We start from the raw sequence: 20326 nt of genomic DNA, 5'->3' as shown, positions 1-20326 counted from the left end.
TCATGTATACTCTGGATATTTTCTGTGTATTTTAACAAAGATGAGATGATGTATTCCTCACTGCTTTATGTAGTTAATAAACTGTGAACAATTTCCATGACGGTACATCATCATCTTCATAGTATATATTGCACGGCCTTACCATAATCTGTTTAAGGGGTCACCTAGAGATGGATATTTAGGTCATTTTCAGTATTTTTCTATTATAAGCGATCCTATACATGCATCATTGCATGCATGTCTAAATTATTTGACAGAAGGAAACAGAACTAGAGCACCAAGCCTGTACTGGGTAAAGTGTACACTGTATAAAAGAGAATAGTAGAAGATAAAATTAGGAAGATAGATTGTGACTAAATCATGGAGGGCCTCCAGGGTCAGTTTAATAAGCTTAGACTTGGAAAGCCATACAAGTCCTTTACTGGGGGGTCTGACTTGATAAAAGCCATGTGATTCCACTTTGATAAAGTGAGAAAAAAGTTCTGTCTACCTCCAAACCCTTTGTTCTAGTAAAAAAGGAGGAAAACCAAGAGATGATAATGTCACTGTAGCCAAAGGAAGAAACTTCAAGAAGAGAGTAGCCAACTAAGTCACATGATGCAGAGAAATCAAATTAGGTGATTTAGCAGTAAAAGAATTGTGGTGACATTTGCCTAAGAAATGTCAATGGAGAGGAGGAGTCTGAGGGCTAAAAGGTATGTCAGAAATAATATAATTCTTTTTTAAAAAGTGCACGGGAGGGGCCAGTTCTGCGGCCGAGTGGTTAAGTTCACATGCTCTGCCTTGGTGGCCCAGGGTTTCACTGGTTTGGAACCTGGGCACGGACATGTGACTGGTCATCAAGCCATGCTGAGGCGGCGTCCCACAAAGCACAACCAGAGGCACTCACAACTAGAATACACAACTATGTACTGGGGGCCTTTGGGGAGAGGAACAAGAGGAAAAACAAAAAAAGATTGGCAACAGACATTAGCTCAAGTGCCGATCTTTAAAAAAACAAGTGCACAGGAGGTGAGGAAGTAGAGATGGTAAATGTATTAGTTAGCTAGGCTATGCTGTAGTAACAAACAACTCCCAAATTTCAGTGACATAACACAACAAAAATTTGTTTCTTTCTTACACTCTATGTGTCAGAGAGACTGCCCCACAGTCACTTAGGAGCTCAGAGTGATGGATGCTCCATCATCTTTGAGTTGCAACTTCTGGAAGACAAAACTCCCCCCACAATTGGCTCAGCAATTGAAGAGATCATTGGAAGGTCACATGCCAGCTACACTATGCTTTGGTCCAGGGTGAGATACTAGTCACCTGGGCCTGCCAAGCTTCAGAGGAGCTGGGAAATGTGGGGAGTAGATAGAATATTTGATGAGCACCACTATCTCTGGTAGATTATATAAAATTTGTTATAAGGGGAGGGAGAGAGATCGTAAGTAGGGTGACAGGAGGTGAGTGGTTTTGTTTTTTGTTTTGTTTTGTTTTTTGGTGAGGAAGATTGGCTCTGAGCTAACATCCATTGCCAATCTTTCTCTTTTTGCTTGAGGAAGATTGTTGCTGAGCTAACATCTGTGCCAATCTTCCTCTATTTTGTATGTAGGATGCTCCCACAGCATGGCTTGATGAGCAGTGTGTAGGTCCATGCCCAGGATGCAAACCAGTGAACCCTGGGCTGCCAAAGCACAGTGAACAAAATTAACCACTACGCCAGCAGGCCAGCCCCCTGCTTTTTGTTTTTCTAATTAGAAGAAGATTGAGTTTGCTTACAGGAGATGGAATGGACAAGCAACGGTGCATAGTATGGAGAATGTGGAAGGGGGAATGATGAGCCTCATAAAGGAGACCTGACCCTCTTTCTCTGAGATCGGCAGGAAGGAAGTGAAGGAAGTCCAGTTAGCTAAATTTGTGCATATAGAGGCAGGAAACTGAGGAAGTTCACACCTGATATTTTCAGTTTCCTAAGAAGGAGGAAGGAAGTTAATCGCCAAAAGTGGTGGTAGTGGTGGGAGGGATCAGAAGTAGGTTCTGGGCCTCTAGGAGTTTGGAGAAGGTTCTCAAATCTATCTCCACCAAGCTATCAGACCTTGTGTGGACAATTGCAATAGCCTCCTATCTGGATTACTTAACTCCATTCAACCCTTCCAACATACCACAAATGAGCTGACCTTTTTCAAAAGACAGGGCAAATCAGATGATGCCATCTTCTGCATAAAACCCTACACTGGTTCAAAATCCATAAAACGGCTCAAGGATCTGGCTTACATTGATTTCTCCAGCCTTGCCCTCAAACCCCTCCATGCACTCTCACAAGGCCCCCTTTCTTTTCCTTCCTCTTTCCCAGCTCAGGCACTTCAAAGACACTCTTCCCTCCACCTGGAAAGCTCTTCTGTTCCACTTCCACTCCTTTCAGTTAGCTGATTCAAACCCTTCCTTTAGGCCTGAAATTATGTCCCTTTCTCAAGGAGCCATTCTCTGACCCTTCAGAGGAGGGGAGGTCTTCCTGTTGTACACTCTTTAATACTCAGAGGTTTGTCCTTTGCAGCACGCTTCACAGCTTTGTAATGAGATGTTTGTGCTTAGTGGACAAGGTCTCTCTCCTCTGCTAGACTACAAGTCTATGAAGGCAGGCACTGTGTCTATTGTCCGTTTTTGTCTATGTTAACGTTTTTAACACACAGCACATTGCCTGGCATATAACAAATGATAAGCAAATATCTGTCAAATGAATGAATGGACTAATCAGTTTTGTTAGTTGATTAATTCATACCTATTGTGATGAGAAGACCAAGGTTGCAATAGCTATGAAAGCCCAGTCAAGGACGAAGACCAAAGACCTGCCTTAGAGCCCGTCTGCATGGTTGTGCTCTGCAGCCTAGGTACGGGGTGGAGAAGGCAGATGACTGGACTACTAGAAAGTTTAGACTTTTCAGAATTGGAGTGACAGACAGAGGACAATGCTGGTTTTCGTGCTGCACTATAAGGGCTAGGCCAAATAGGGAAGGAAGGGAAATATCAGGGGGACTGATGGACTTGGGAGAAAACAGTGAGGCCAAAGGCCTGGTCGTATCCAGAATGTCTAGCAGCAGGCGGTGGGAGTACAAGAGGGAGAGAGCCAGGGAGCCAGGAGCCGACAGTCAGAGAGTTAGTATGCCAGACCTTAAGAACTCTAAAGCAGAGTGGTTCCAGGTCTTAAGAAGGTCCTGGGTATAACCGTGGTTGTGACGTAGTGATTATTGTTGCCAGCATTAAGGAACAAAAAGGGTAGGATGCTAAATGGCTTCACATAGTGAAGTCATCTGGATGATGGCAGGACTTGAAGTGGAGAAGACATTAGGGACCAAGGTGGTCAGAAGACAAAAGAGCATAGAAGCAAAAATAGCATAGAAGATGGCATAAGCCTCAAAAACAGGCCCTCCCATCACTCCTTCCCTCCTTGGATCACTCATTCAAGAGTCAGGGTCCCAGGACAGAGGGTCTTGTGGGCTGAGCTGGATGGCATGAGCCTCAAAGGAGAAGCACATTTTGCATGTGATACTAGTGTGGTGGTAGGTTAGCGTTAATGGGGAATGACAGGGCTGCCAACTGGAGCCCTCAGTGGAATGTGTGAGAACAGAAGAGAATGGTAGAGAATACAGGGAAGGTGTGGCTTTGAGGGAGAGCCAAGTTTCCATTAAACTCGAGGTAAAGAGAGTAATCTGACATGAACCTAAAGTTCACAGGAGAGGAGATTGGTCTGTGTGCTTGTTCTACAATGGATCAAGGGTTGTTCTAGCAGTAAAAGTCATAACAGGTAATAAAGAGAAGACAGGCTCTGGGTCAGAGGTCAGAGTTCCATTTCTGGCCCCATCATTTACTTGCTTAGCAACCATAGCCAATTACTTCACCCCTTTGAGCTCAGTTTTCCCAACTGCAAAATGATTAAGTCATAACTGGCTTACTGTGAGGATCAAACAGACAATAGATGCAAAACTGCATTGTAAACTGGAAGTGTTGTCTGAATGTGAGTTGTTATTATCATTATTGCACAGTGAGTTAATGGTAAAATTTGGACCGAAGTTCTTAACACGTTTTTGGTTTTTTTTGAGGAACATTAGCCCTGAGCTAACTGCTGCCAATCCTCCTCTTTTTGCTGAGGAAGACTGGCCCTGAGCTAACGTCCGTGCCCATCTTCCTCTACTTTATACTGGGATGCCTGCCACAGCATGTCGTGCCAAGCCGTGCCAGGTCTGCACCCGGGATCTGAACCGGCGAACCCTTGGCTGCCGAAGCAGAACGTGCGTACTTAACCGCTGAGCCACCAGGCTGGCCCCAAAGTTCTTAATTCTTGATTTTCAATTTAGAACAGTCCTTGGAGGAAGGCAGGGCAAACATTATCTCCATTTTACAGGTTCATTTGTTCAAGAAACCTTACTGAGGGCTAATACTATATCAGTTCCTGAGCTGGACAACGGGATAATAATATGAATCAGACACAATCCGTACCTTTGGAGTTCATAGTCTAAGGGACACAGTAACATGCTAAGTTGTGCTATGTGGTATAATGGTGGAAGAGAGAGTGCTGTGTGAGCACAGAAAAAACAATTAGGGAGAGCCTGAGAGAGCTTTATAGTGGAAGTGGCATGTGAGCTGGGCCTTGAAGATTAAGCCAGAGGAGAGGAGAGGTGTTCCACTCCCAGAAGGTTGGTGGTGGAGACCCAACTAGAACTCAGGGCCACAGACATGCAGCAGTTATGTGCCGTCTCCTCCATACTCTTTGGACAAAGCAGAAAGAGGCCTCTTTGGCCCCACAGAGGAGCTTATTCTCTTTGCTTTTGCTATGGGCTTGGCAGCCATGGGAACACCACCATTCTTGTAGTCTCTGCAATTTGCTGTCAACAACTTACTGTCAGGGTGCAAACGCACAGCTCAGATCCCCCAGATATGAGGCATCATGCTTCAGTCTCTGCCTGCTAGCCTCTGCTCAACTGTCTGATGATGCCTGTTACTGGCTGACTGCCCTGCCTTATGTGGGAACCCATGAGGCCAGTGGGTCAACTTGTGAGCAGCTCTCTCAGGAGCCAGCAGGCCTTTAAAGGAATCATGACTTGTCACACACCCCAGGGTCATGCCACACCTGAATGAGGTTGTTGGAGGACCCCTGCCCCACCCCCTTCTCTCTTCACTATTTCCTCCAATAACCTTGAGGAAGAACCAAATCCTATCTGGTTCCCTTCTTCCTCAACCCCTTAGATTCCCAAACTCTGACGCTTCCCTTCTCACTTTTTCAAAGGGCACTGTTGACGAGCCAGCTCATTTCTGGACACTTGGCCACCCAGGGCTGGGACCTAATCCTATTTAACAGTCAACAATAATACAAACCATGGTATATCCATTTGATAGATGAAAAGAAACTGGATCTCAGAGAAGAGGTGAGGGGTTCCTGGTGGGGGAGCTATCTTGGGGGGGGGGGGGGCACCAGAACATGAGACTGGACTGTAAGTAGCATAAGGCATGAGAATAATGACTGCTGAATTTAGGCTGTCCAGTATCCATTTCCTCCTTCCTGGGAACACCTTGATTTCTCTACACAGTAAGTGCAGTCTCGGTGGCAGTGGACATCTGGATGCCTGTCTCCCATGACAGTCACTGAAGGGCTACAGAGTTCTAGGCTGTGAGGTTTAAGGGAAATAGCAGAAGTTATCTCCCTGCTGAGAGGAGCACCATGCATTGCCCGCCCTACATGCTCAGCAAACGTCATTTCTGCTTCAGCACTGTCCGTTACTTATCATCTGTGTGGTGTTAGGCATGTCACTTAACATGCTTCGCCTCAGAAATATGTGTAAAATTACCAGTGTTCTTAATAAATACTAACTGCTATGGTTATCATTATTATTTTATTAGTCCTCAAAACAGTGAATAGCTTGAATCAATAGTGGTATACCATCAGCATGACAAATTTAAGTAACACAGAAGCAGACACTGACTTGCTTATATAGAAGTTTATGTCATTGAAAAGGTCACATTATATTTTGATTAAAAAATATATAAATGAATACATATCTGCAATGATATATCCCAAAATGATAACCACTATTTATCTCTGGGTGGTGAGGTGGTATATAATTTATTTTATTTTTGTCTGTCTTTATCTTCTATCTTCACGAGCAGACATTATTTAGTAGTAATTAATTTGTAAGTTAAAAAAGGCCATCACTTAGTGGAGAATCAGGACTCTGACTTGATTTCAGTCAGGGGCAAATTCAAGGGGGTAGGGCAAGGTAGCCAGTCTCCCTGCAATAGAGATGGAGTCAGAATGGCAGTCACACCATACTTCTGGATGGTGTACTTCTGGTTTAAGGGCAGAGGCTAGATACAGAATCCAACCGTCAAGAGGAGCCAGAGGCCAGAGCTCAGAGAATAAATTTTATCTGCCCCCTGTCTATCACTCCTGCTGCATCTTCTACCACTTTATCTCTGTCGCAAAAAAAGAAAAAATAGCGGCTGGTCCAGTGATGTAGTGGTTAAGTTCAGCACGCTCCACTTCAGCAGTCTGGGTTCGTGGGTTCAGATCCCAAGTGCAGACCTACACCACTCATCAAGCCATATTGTGGCAGTGACCCATATAGAAAATAGAGGACTGACACAGATGTTAGCTCAGGGTCACTCTTCTTCAAGGAAAAAGAGGAAGATTGACAACAGATGTTAGCTCAGGGCCAATCTTCCTCACCAAAAAAAAAAAGGAAAAGAAAAAAGAAATCCCAACCATCTGTTCCTCAAATATGCCAAACTCATTTCCACCTCAGGGCCTTGTTACTGCCTTACTTCCCTGACATCCCTCTCAAAGTCACCCTCCATCTACTAGGCACTATCTATCCCATTAGCCTATTTATTTCCTTCATAGCACTCATCCACGCTGAAAATATCTTGACTATTATCACAAAAACGTAAGCTCGTGAACACAAAGATTTTGCCTGTCTGGTTTACCATATACATGCTGTGACAAGAACAGTCTTGCACAAAGTAGGAACTCAATAAAGAAACACTGAACTAATGCAAAATCAAAACTCCTCATCAGGGAACAAAAACATCAAGCAGGGAAACGGAGGCAGACACAGCTGTGCTCCTGGGACCCGACAATGCGGAGGGTCGGCAATTGTGAGTTGACTTTTTGACACTGGATTTGGAGTCAGGAATATAAAGAAATAAACACTATTTCAATTGTTTTTCCTTTGCAAAAAGCAGTTATCACATTAAAAAAGAAAAAAGGTGATGACACTTCCAGAGAAACATGACACAGTCTGTACGTATGAGTTTATTGGAAGTCTGGACTAAATGAGTAACTTCCTGAATGATGTGAAAAGCGATGAGGCTTGTGGCATTCCGGAAAAGCTTGACACTAACTGTGCCCCAAAGCAATTCCATGGAATGATGTCTGAGAGTCTAAACGGTCGCTTAGTTTAAAAGGTTTTAGATTGAAGTTATGACAACTGAAAATTTCTTATACATACTCAAACCCCGGGCACGTAGCTATTAAGTCAGCTTTGTTGGGACACAAAGAAGCAGATAAGGAGAGTTCTACGCCAAACCTTCCGTGAACAAGGAGAACAAACGAGGAGGGGCGTGTACGAAACAGTTGGGACTAATTTTTATTCAACACCTTTTACATGCCACACACTAACAAGGCATGAATTTTCTCATTTAATAATCCTGCAAGGCAAGTATTATTTATTTCCATTTTCCAGATGAAAAAAATAAGGCTTACACAGATTGACTTGCCCAAGATCACAGTTACTAAATTACAGATGAAAATCTGATTCCAGGCTTATTTGACTCCAAAGCCTGCAGACTTTCTACCATACTTGACTCCCCAGCATTCCTGGAAATCCCCTTGATGAAATGGATTGCTCATCTTAAAAAAAAAAGAAGGCAAGGATATGGTCTAAAAAGAGGCAGGAAGTAACAGGGAAAACTAAGTAATCCACCAACTATTAGGTTGAATCACATGAAATTGCTGATATTTGATTTTTTTTAGCCATGAAAGAGGGAATTTCATATGGTTCAACCTCATGGAATTTCTTCTGGGGATGAAGATCACTATGACAACACTGTTAACAGCTCCTCGGTCGCCCATTTGTACACACCTTTACAGATTAGGTTTCATTGCCATTCCAGTACCTCTTTAAGACAGGAAGGGGTAGGATAATCATTCCCATTTTATATATGAGAAAAAGCAGATTTGGTAACCCTCCTGCTTATCGGAGCAGCATTTGCTAACTGGCCTCCAAGACCACCAACCTATTCTCCAAACTGCAGTCAGCGGTGTTTCTAAATCTCTCATCTGCTTAAAATCCTCAGTAGTTCTTCTTTCCCTTCAAGATACAGTTCAAAGGCCTCGGCCTGTCTTTCGTGATCTGACCCTCGTCTACCTTCTCCAGCCTCACCATCTGCCACTGCCCCCCAACACATCCTCCGTTGAGCAGAACCCGCCTCTCTATGCCATGTACTCTTGTGACTTTATCCAAACCGTTCTGTGGCTGGAATGGCTTTCCCATCCTTCTCTCCATCCCTCATCTGACATTCAGCAGGCAAATTTATGTTTTTCAAGGCTTAGTTCAAATGTCACCTCTTTGTGAAACCATGCCTGACTTTCTTCCGATAGTCACCAGTTTTCTGTGCTCTCACGGCAGCTGGTACATTTTTCTGTTACAAGACTTATTCAACAGTCCTCTGATTAGGTGTTTATGTGTTCTTCAAATACTCACCGAACTGTAGCTTACCCTTAGTAACTTCAGGACGCGGCACAGCACTAGACACACAGCAGGTATTAACAGTCAGAACCCACGAGTTACAGAAGCCCCTGTCTTGTGCCTTAGGTTGAAGAAAGGGGAAAATTCATACAGGTTGAGTACTGAAAACCAGGGCACATTCTTTCAGGACTTTGCCAAAGTTCTTTACATTGAGGGCATAAGCCAGGAATGGCCTGAACTTGGATTTATACGTCTGTTACCAAGGCTTTTTTCATTAAATAGTGCCTATGAATACATAAACTGCAAGAAGTGCATACGAATATAAGGATTTTATAAGTCCTACTTCACAGAGACACCTAGGCCAGTGGGGGAGCATCTACGAATCAAGTTGTTCTTTGCTGCCACCATGATAGTGACACATTTAATTCAATTTGATGAACAAGCAACAACTTATTAGCAGAAAACATATGTATGCAGCATAAAACCACCAGGAGCACATACGGCCACAAAGACAAGCTACTAGATCAAGAATATTCAGCTAGCCAAACATTCCCATAATGTTTACAATTTTTTAAATGTGGTAGCAGGTATTAACATGTTAACGTTTATGGAGAAAAAATATAAAGTTGACAAAATTCTTTCTACCAACTTTTCTTGGACCTGGGAAAAAGACCACCATTATCTGATCTTAGCTGTGGGAACACGCTGGTCTAGCTTGTGGACTCCCAGTCTACTAGCTGAGAGTTTGAAAACCACGCTCCTAACAGTCATACCTTTACTCAAAGCACAGGGTCATTTAAAAAAAAGTGTGACCTTAAACAACTTCATAGAGAAAATTTTGATTACGATTACTGAACTTCACTTTTCTATGTTGTTGGGCTTTGAGAAAGGGCTTGCACAGCTTAGCAGAGTTCAGAAATTTTCCCGGACTGACTCCTGAACCACGCTGGCATCTTGGCCACGTTCCGGCTGGTGAGTCCTGGGCAGTAAGATCCAGTCCCCAGCCTCGTGCGGGGGAGGGCAGTGCTCACTTCCAAGGGGATGCCAGCTCTCCGGGTGGGCCCAGACGCCGGAGAGATAAAGATTACAGATCTAAAAATCACAAGAGCGGGAAGCAGGGACTTCAGGTAATGAAATATCCTAACCACACCCAGTGGCCTGAGGGGTAAACAGCATTTATTTTCAAGATATACCAGTGATATTACTGACGTGATATTTTGATTTTCCATTCACTTGGAGAGACAGACAGTGTATCCATATCCTGATTCATCTTATCGTAGGAGACATTCCTACAGAGTGGTGTCTTTATCAACTAACATTATTTCATAGGCACACGTCCATGGTGTGATTTAATCCACACCCTTTTATCTTTGGAGCTACATGCTTCATTTATTTGGTCATTCAATAAATATTTATTGAGCAACTTCTATCTACGCAGTACTCTGGTACACACTGTATATACTGAATACCATCTGCTTATTAATTTTCATTTTGAGGTGTCTTGATGATTTTCTATTTTTATTATTAAAAATATTATTATTAAAATCTTTGAACTTATCTTTTTCTTTTTTTAGGTATGTCTCTCAAAATGGTATTACCAGGGAAGAGTCTGACCAGGTGAAGGAATTGCAGAGCTACTGCTGTATGTGGTCAAGAGGAAAGCATACACTTTTAATTTTAGAATTATATGTAAAATTTATGGTTAGGCCACTGCAGGAGACCAAGACAAAGATGACAATCAGAGTCTAAAGCAGGGTGATGGTGGTAGGAGTGGGGAAAAAGATTCTAAAAATGCTGAGGAAGGGAGAACATGCTGCTGAGTGTCTGATGAGATATAAGGTATGAGGGTAGAGTGAAGGGTGACTACTGGATTTCTAGCATAAGCGACCAGACAGAGAACACAGCAGAAGAACAAGTTTGAGGGGCAAGATAAATTCCATTTCATAATGTTGATTTTGAGGTGTCTGTGGGTAATATCCAGGTGGAGATATCCCAGTTGACTATAAAGTCTGTTGAAGAGATAGATGTAAAAACACAAGGCTTTTCAGTACGAATTTTTTGAGCTAGAAACTCTGAAGGTCAGTTAACTGAACTATTTCATCTTATAGATAAGGAGAGAGGCCCAGACAGATACACCTATTTTCAGAAAGCTACTTAGAGAATTGAGATTAAATTTAGGAAGACTCATTCACGGCTTCTTCAGTCTGCCATGCTGCATTCCATTTGTATGTCTTGTTGGTTTTACAATTATTCAAAAATAGAGTATTTTTCTCTGAATCCTACGATTATATACAGAACCCAGATAAAAGGCACAAATCTCACTTGCATTCTTTTGTCACTGCACACCTGACTTCTCAATCAAAGAGATCCTGCCAGGCTAGATAGAGAAACTAAGGACAAAGTGGTCAGATTACTGGAAGTGACTTTTGATCAGAGTGAGCAACACTAAATGTCACATTGTTACTGTAACCCAGCTGCACATATTCTGTGTTCAACTGTTAAATAATTGTCACTTGATTGTCATTCTGAAAGCAAACAAAACCATTACGTTCATCACAGACCATCTATCATATGAGGTACACGGGTTGTTGACGGTTTCTTTTAGCTGACATAACAATAGTTAATAAGCAAAAGTGTCAAGAGCTAATTAAAAAATGGACATGATAAATACTGTTACAAAGTTGAGGGCCAATGATATCTCAATTAAAGAATTTCTGAGAAATAAAGCTTCTTTTAAGTAAGTTACTGGTATTAAAAACAAAAACAAAGTATTCAAATAGAGTATAAAATTAGGACCTAAATTCTGAAGGAGGTATGATACTGAGAAGAGGTTTCTGTCTCCCTTGCACTGTAAGGAAGGTGAATGGGGGAAGGAATGGAATGTATACTTACTGATAAGCACCTATGTGCCAAATATTCATAATAATACATTTAATGATTTCATCCCTCACATCAACTCTATGACGTAGACATTATAAGCTCCTTACAAATAAGGAAACTGAGGCACAAAGAGATTAGGCAATGGTGGCAATGTGTGACCAGTTGCAAGGGCTTCAGTGTCAGGCACCCTGGCTTTTTATCTGGGTTCAATTTTTACTATTAAGCCTTAATTAATAATAAGTAACTTTCCCTCTTAAGACTGCAAGCATCATCTGTAAATGATGACATTAATAGTATTTGCCTCATAGAGTCATTGGGAGGATTATATATGTCACAGAAAAAGCACTCAGTGTTATGCCTGGCACATGTAAGCACTCAATACATCAGCTATACCATCGTCTAAGACCGCAGAGCAAGTAGGTGACAGGACTGCAAGCTTTTCTCATTCTAAACTGAACTGCACTACACCTGGTTACCTCTTTAGGCTCCTGAGATCCTGGGGGTGAGTGCGGAGCTCAGGGAGGGGACAGAGAACACGATGGTGAGCGGAGAGTCTGGGAGAGGGCAGTAAGCAGGGAGCTGATATGCCTCACCCTACTTTGAGGATGGTATTCAGAACTGTTAAGACAAAAAAACTATAATTTAAACTCAATCTTGATTTAAAGGAAAGGCTATAAATTACTACCTAACTAAGAACATTTACCAATGTGGAAGGAAAAAGTCACCCGTAAAACTACTTACTTTACCCAATATGTAGCGCAAATGTTTCACATCTGATACTGAGTGTCTAAAAATATTTCAGTTCTTTTGCCTTTTTAGATACCTTGAAATGAGTTGTCTCCTACATTATTTATAAATCATGTAGAAAAATTTCTCACAGGTAGCAAAATATCGCTAATATCAATCTCTTGCTAATAGGAAAATTACCTTGTTTTTTCCTCTTATAAAAACAACTCCAATCACTTCTAATCCCCAAACCAAAGTAACTGCATGGAGCTCCCTCTAGTGTCATGACAGCAAAATAAATATAAGGACCATTTAATTCTCTCGTAAGATTTATAGGTTTATTCGTTCAATACATTTATATATTAAGGCCTCACTTGGTGTCAGATACCATGTTTACCCTCTTACCAGACATCATGGCCCTAATCATGTGATATCTTCTAATGTGAGCAGCTACAACCTTTAAATGTATATTATATCCTAATTAAGAGAGCACAGTGTGAACAGCTTTACTAAATAGTGCTGCTATCCAATTCAGTTTACATTTATTAAATGCACAAAGCTAATAAAATGCTAATGAAGTAAATAGCTTAATGTAGTATAGACATCTGAGAACTCTGTTAACTTCTCTGAGTTCTCCTTATTTTTGAATTTAAGAAAATGGCAATGTGAGCCAATTTGATCCCAACAAAAATGGCCTGATTATGTTAGGCAGGTATTTTCTGAGAGTATCAACAGAGATATATTCTAGGACACAGAGAGGCATGATTCCTTGAGATTTTGAATGCAATACTGGTTGAGTGTGAATACAAAACCGAAATCTTCAGCATGCTAAGTCACTTTTCCTGCCCTATATATTGTCAATAGGTGTTCTGTGAAAAAAAGATTCCCTGGTCAAGTAAGATTAAGATATGCTGGGCTAAACCAAACTAGCCTACTGTTTTTACTAAAGGATCTCTCAGAATTTTTAGTATGCTAATGCATGGTGAATCCCCAGTACAGAACAGGATAAAACTTCTCCCAAACCTACTTGACCATGGAATCCTTTTTCTCCCAGAAGATCTAACAACATCACGGAGGCTAATGTTCAAAGGAACAGAGTCTGGGAAATGATCTTATCCAAACAAAGTGGCATCTGCTCTCACCACAAATCTCCAGCCCTTGGCTCAATGCATCAAACTGACCCCTTCCTGCATTCCCAGTATCTTTCCCATTTGGTGGCCACTGACGTTGCTTTGAGACCTCAGTGCTCTGGAATCTCAAATGCCCTGTAATCGTCTGGATCTGTCTGATTAAAAAAGCAAGTGGCTTCAAAGTTTATGACATCATACAAGTATCAATCACCTTCACACTCCAAACAAATCATTCCATTCTCACTCAAGTGCTGAAATAGGAGATGCTGCTTTCATTCTTCCACAGACCTTATTCTCTCAACTCATCCTGAACGCATCCTGAAGTCTAGCTGGAAGACAAAGTATAATAGTTTAACGTTCGGACTTAGCTAAAACATCAGACTACCTCAATCATCCCCAAGGAAAAGCAAGGGCCAAAAGGACAGCACCATCAGGCTCTAGGGAACTGGCTCAGAGAGGCCTCTGGAATCATACTGGGAGGTGATAGTGCCCAGCCCTAGTGAAAAGTAAGGAAAAGGGGAGGAGTGAGTAAGGCACAGAGGCGACATGGAATTGGAGCTCTCTGAATCCCCTGGAGCTGAATTCTGCCAGTGCAGCTTTGATAATTAGGTGGAACCCATTTAATTCCTAACAAACATAAAAGAAAACCCAAAGCTTAATGCAAATGATTTAAAAACCTATTGTGGGTTATCTATTTTACATTATGATTCAGGATAATTAAGAATAATATGTTTATTTCAGTCAAAGCTCATAATACTCTTTTAAACCGAAGATGGATCTGTTTTCACAAGTTGATACTTTCTTCCTGGAGCTAAATTCCAGAGAAAAGCCCTTTAGAACATGATAAGGCATTTTTAGAGATACTGATGTTGGAAAAGGAAAAATCAATCAAGTAAATCAATGCCTGTCTCATTTCACATCAGTGAGTTTGTAAATTCTCTTAATAAAGTTCATATATTCACAACTCAAAGAGTAATTTTCATTTACAATAGAAATCTATAATCCAACTAAAAGAAATCCACTGCTACATAACTAAAATTATGTAATTATACATTTATTTATAAAATAACAAGAGATTTAGGAATAGATCTGTTTATTGTACTGTGAAAATGGTCTCGGTACATGTGAGAAACATTATATACTTTGAGGACAGCATTCAAAACTGTTAAGATAAAAGACAAACTGTAATTTTAAACTCAATCTTGATTTAAGGGAAAGGCTATAAATTATTGGCTGGAAGGCATTCAGCATGAACTCAGATTCTTTATAACATAAAGCATGAAAGAGTACAAAAGACGTTGGAGTCCAATAAGCCCATACCAAAATTTTAACTGTAAGGTTGCAAGGACTTTTTGTTTGTTCTTATATACTAGTTTTCTTCTGAGACAAGTTGATTTTATCTCCAAGACTTAAGGCCATTCCCTGCAAAGAAGAATGAAGATGTTTATAATTATTGAAACTATGTACAACCAGTAAGTTATTCTATCTCATAAAGCCTCCATTCAATGAGTCCACATCAACAATGAAACCAATGATACAGAAAACAGACTCACCAAAACTTTACCTGGGTAAGTACTTTCAGTGCTAGATTTACAAATAGTTACTAGACTTGTAGCTTGGATTTCAAAAAACTCTAAAGAACCCATTTCACAAACATCCCATGAGAATCAATCTGGTTTTAAGCACATAAGCCAGAACGACAGGCCCTAAAAGTGGGCCATTTTAATGAAGCAAAAGCTATATTTCTATTCAGAGCATACTATTATTATATATATGCATCTAAAGCACAGAACACTAATACGACAGAGGATACTTCATATAGAAATAAGACAGACATAAATTCTTCCTTCTTTTTGCTCAGTTCAGAGATGATCTCAAAAAAATTGTTACCTGACTCTTCGCACGAATTCTTATGTGGCCAGTAACAGGGGCCTCTGGTCCCTGTTGAATTGGCTTCTCAATGCTGACATTTGCAAGTGCATCTTCTCCAAATATGGAACGAGCATAGAGGTTGGCTGCCATAAAGCCACAGTAGCCAGAAAGTGCCTGGAAGAAATTTGTGATAAAGTCAATACTTTACTAGAGAACTACAGTCATGCGTCGCTTAACAACGAGGATAAGTTCTGAGAAAATGCGTCGTTAAGCAATTTTATCGTTGTGCAAACATCATAGAGTGTACTTACACAAACCTAAATGGTATAGCCTACTACATGCTTAGGCTGTATGGTACTAATCTTACGGGACCACTAGCATATATGTGGTCTGTTGCTGACCGAAAGGTCATTATATGGCGCGTGACTATACACATAAGCAAGACCAAACAGCACAGCTGAATTATCACTTAAACCAGGACTTACCATGTCATGGTGGTTACATGACACCGTATGAATATGTCAAAATTCATAGAACTATACATGTAAAAAATGTGACTTTTACTGTCTCTATATTATACCTCTATAAACCTGACTTCAAAGAAATAGCACTTACCCCAATTTGTAATTATACATTCTCTCTTCACTTAAGAGTTATTCGCCTCCCATGCTGGACCTTAAGCTCCATGAAGGAAGAGACTATATCCAGCAGCTCACAAAGTACTGGGCATATAGTATTTATTTGACTCAGTATTTGTTGAATAAACTAATATATGAATTAAAACCTACCGGTTTGGCAGGATACATTCTTTTACTGATTAAATTAATATTGTAACATTAGCAGAAATTTTATAAAGAAAAAAAATTCCTTAGAGTTTTGGCTTCATTTTTTTATGGTCTTTCTAGTCTTTTTTCATACATACACACACACAGCAGAAAACCAGAGTGTATCACCAGTTCTGTATTTGAGCAGATATATTCTGACGCATAATCGGAGCCAACAGAAGAGGTCATGGGCATTTTCTAACTCAGTATCACAAACTATTTTGTGATAAGCCTTTAGCTGAAAGGGAGAATGAAAAGAAAAACTAATTTGACTATTCAACTGGGTCATTGTACTAGAAACAAGCAGGCTGGTATATTCCAGTAGACAGAGGTAAGCAGATCCATACATTCTATGGGATAATTTCTTTTAGCTAGTCCAGAGTGACACTGTTTTTCTCATGCTGACTAGTAACAAAAATACCCTAGAGGAAATACAGGAATCTACCACTCTATCAGCTTTAAGAAGTCCTCAGTCAAATTTTACCTTCTCTGGAGTGAGGCATTTCATGTTGGTTGACTTTAATATGTGTTGTAAATAGTCATTTAAATCAACTATATTTGTGTTAACTGTCACCTGTACAGAGGGAGAGAAAAGTCAAGATTATAATTCTTAGAATGAGAAAGTTGAGAGTTTCTTATCTTGGGGTCGAGAAAACAATCACTCGTATGTCATATTAGAACCTCCTTCCAAGTATTTAGGAGGGAGGGTGCAACAAAAAAGTAAATAACATCTTCTACAAAATCCAACAACCTGCAGGTTGCTATCAGATCTTTCAGACATAGGTAACTTCTTAGAAGATCAACATGCTGCACATAAATATTTCTAATAAAAATCAAGGCTCAATGGAACAAAGTTCCTCACCAGGCTACTGAATTTGCAAAGCCTCTTTTGGACACTGGATTCAATGATAATTATTATTCATACATATACATACAGGGGATGGAATACTGTCTTGATCAATCTGATTAATTACAGAACTGCTACTCTCACCAATTTACAACAGCCACTTATCAGATAAACTACTTACATGACTTCCAGTTAAGGCTAATTTGCAAGAACAGATATTGAAAGACTTTGCTTTCCACATCTGACACTTTTTAGTGGGATTAATTTTATCAAAGAATCCTTCAACACTAGCCCAAAAGAAAGCTAAGGAGTTCAAGGAAATCTCCCAAGGACTAACTTTGTTTTCCCATTCAAACTCGGCCCACATCTGACGGAACTCAGCATCAGTACAAGTTGCAGGCTGGATATAGTCCATGATGTCAATGTGAATATCACTGAGGACCACACAATTTCTGTCACTTGCTGCTCCAGAGACATCATAAACTGCAATATACATACAAAAAAGATCCTCGATCAGCAGAGGCTAATTATAATTTTAAAAAGTTTTAATATTTCCAAATAATAATGATGATACTAGCAAATATTTATAAAATGCTTATTATATACTGGGCTCTATTCTAAACGCTTTACAAATATTACCTGTTTAATACTCCCATTAATCCTATGTTATAATATTATTATTTTCCATCTTACAGACGAGGAAACAAAAACAAAGAGAAGTTAATTAAGTTGCAAGGTCACAGAACCGATAAGTAGTGTGGCCAGGACGCAAACCCAGTGAGTCCTTCACAGCAGTTGTGGTGTGTTAGGCACTCCAGGGGGATACACAAGTAGAAGTGTTCCCATAGTAGGTGCTTCTCTAATATTTTTGAATAAATATTGCTGAGCCATAGGACTTAATTAAGATTATCTGCTTCTATGACTGTCTCTTCCATGGTAAAAGTCATAATCTGATTGGAGCCTACCTTTCTTCCTTCTAGCCTCTTCTCTTGACATTCCCTCATCCTTTCTACTTTCAGAAAAAACTGAGGTTACCAAAATTAAGTTCTTTTAATTTTCAGCCCCACATCTAAAAACAAACATCTCTCTCTGAATCTACTCTTACCTCCTTACGTTTCATATCAGAGAAGTGCTGCCTCTTCTCTTCAAGGTTAATACTTCCTGCCGTCTGTGATCCTGCCTTCGTTCAGGACCTCACTCCATCAATCAGCACCTCTCTCACTCATGTCTTTACCTTTACATTCTCTACTGACTTTCTTCCCTTATAGTCCGTAAACATACTCAAGGCTCTCTCATCTTAAGAAAAAAAAAATCCTCCCTCATACTTGATTCTCTTCTGGCTACTGTCCTCTCTTATCCTTATCAAACCCAAGGCCCTACACTCAGAATAGTCTACACTCACTATCTCCATTTTTCCATCTCCTATTTAGTCTTCAATCCACCACCACTGCCCAAGACATACCACGAGAAATATTTTAATATCACTGATAGCCAAATCCAAAGGACTCTTCTTTTAGACCTCACGTTACTCAATCTTTTGTACCTTCAGATACTTCTTGAAGATTTTTCCTTACTTCTCTAACCACACTTCAGTTTCCTTTGTAGGCTTCTCCTCCTGCCCAAGCTTTTAATATTGCTGTTCTCTTTGATTCGGTTTTCAAATCTCCCCTCTTCTCATTCTTTATGCCGTCTCTGGGTGATTTCTTCCCTTTCTATGGCTTTTAAACAAATATTTATCTCTAGTTTAGACCTCTTGTTTATGTTCCAGACTCTTATCAAACTGCTCTTGGATGTTTTCAGACACTTTATTACTGAACTTGCTTAAGATTTTACTTATTCTCTAATTTGTTCTTCTCTCCTATATTCTGTTTTGGTGATTGACATAAATATCAACCCAACCAAGAAATCTGAGGGTTACTCTAGTCACTTCCTCTTCAATTAGTAATCATGTCCCAGGCATTCTACTTCCTTAACATCTATTATATTCAGCCTTTCTCTCCATCCCAACCACAACACTGGTTCAAGCTCTCTGCCATCTCTCACCTGTGCTACTGCAATAGTTTACTAGTTAATCTTCCTGCATCTTCCCATGACTTTTCTGTAGTGCTGTCACGGAAATATTTAATTATGTAACTACTCACTCACTTATAATTCCTCAATGGCTTCTCTTTACATCCAGGATAAAGTCTGAAATCCTCAGCATGGCAAGCAAAATATAGCTCTAACCTTCCTAACCCCATTTTTTTCTACCACCACCCTCCTCCATTCCACTCTAAATTCCAGGTATTATCAAACTACTTGCATCTGTTCCAGCTGTATCCCTGTCTATCTGTAGAATACTTAAACTGATCTTGCAAAACCCCACTTGAGAATTAGCTCCTCCACAAAGCCTGCCTTATCTTTTTCCCCGCAGCCCCCTGCCACTTTGAGAGAAGTCACCAAATATTTTCAGACTCCCACTTTACACTGCACAGCCTCTTTCACAGCACTTACCATTATGGACTCCACACATCTTCCTCACATCTGTTTTCCCTTACTTGACTATAAGCTATCTGAGGGCAGAGAGCTTTTGTCTTTTGTTCCTCACCACAGTAGCCCCATCCCTACCACAGAAATTGCTTAAAAAAAAAAAGCATATTGACTAAATGAGTACCCGGAAAGAAATGCTTATACTAAGTTTTAGACTCAGTTCAAATCTTATCCTTTGATAATAAACCTGCCTCCTTTATAAAACTTCCTGTAGTGTTAGCATTTTTTCCCTATGATCCCAAAATACATAGTATGCAAACTAGCCCTAATCACACTGTACTACAGTTATATATTTACTTATTTATCTCCTCCTTTTGTGTGACAGTTTCTTAAGGACAGTGACTCTGTATCTGGCTCATTTCTATACCTCCAGAACATAGTACAATGCTTCGTAACACAGCAGGTGCCCCATAAATGATGAATGAAGGAATGAATGGATTCAGATGCTGTCCTCAAGAAATGTCACAAAGCTAACTCACTAGAGAAATTCTTCAATAAAAAAGTTAAAACATCACATGCTATAAAACAATTCCTTACCTATATTACCAAAAATTATTCCATTTTCTGTTGATGCTACTTTGACATTAGCTTTAATGTTTGCAAAATCATGAGGAGCAAGAGTCAAAGGAGATGGCTTTTCCACAAGTTTCAGATCCCCTGAAAAAAATTTAGACATGGTTTAAATACACATTCGGTAACCTCCCAAGTCATGAAATCTTAAAATGTATGCAGCTTATAGCTTCGAGCAAAATAAGGAACAAGAGAAAGGTTATGATTCAAATACTATAAGGACAAAAT

At 40.2% G+C, this 20326-nt stretch overlaps 1 protein-coding gene across 3 annotated transcripts in view; it reads right to left on the bottom strand.

Moving 5' to 3' along the window:
* Positions 1–14494: 14494 nt before the first annotated feature.
* Positions 14495–20326, bottom strand: part of COPB1 (COPI coat complex subunit beta 1) — a 31015-nt gene continuing 25183 nt past the window's right edge. For all 3 annotated transcript variants that reach the window (XM_046685695.1, XM_046685694.1, XM_046685696.1), the window contains exons 18-22: positions 20066–20185; positions 17337–17482; positions 16637–16726; positions 15347–15502; positions 14495–14878 (exon numbers count right to left, since the gene is read on the bottom strand). In XM_046685695.1, coding sequence (XP_046541651.1) covers positions 14819–14878; positions 15347–15502; positions 16637–16726; positions 17337–17482; positions 20066–20185 — 572 coding nt within the window. In that variant the 3' untranslated portion in view covers positions 14495–14818. The remainder of the gene's footprint in view (positions 14879–15346; positions 15503–16636; positions 16727–17336; positions 17483–20065; positions 20186–20326) is intronic.

Source organism: Equus quagga, chromosome 14 (genome assembly GCF_021613505.1).
Source record: "Equus quagga isolate Etosha38 chromosome 14, UCLA_HA_Equagga_1.0, whole genome shotgun sequence".
NCBI lineage: Eukaryota > Metazoa > Chordata > Mammalia > Perissodactyla > Equidae > Equus > Equus quagga.
The sequence above is the reverse complement of the archived record's forward strand: the minus strand, read 5'-3'. Positions and strand labels throughout refer to the sequence as shown.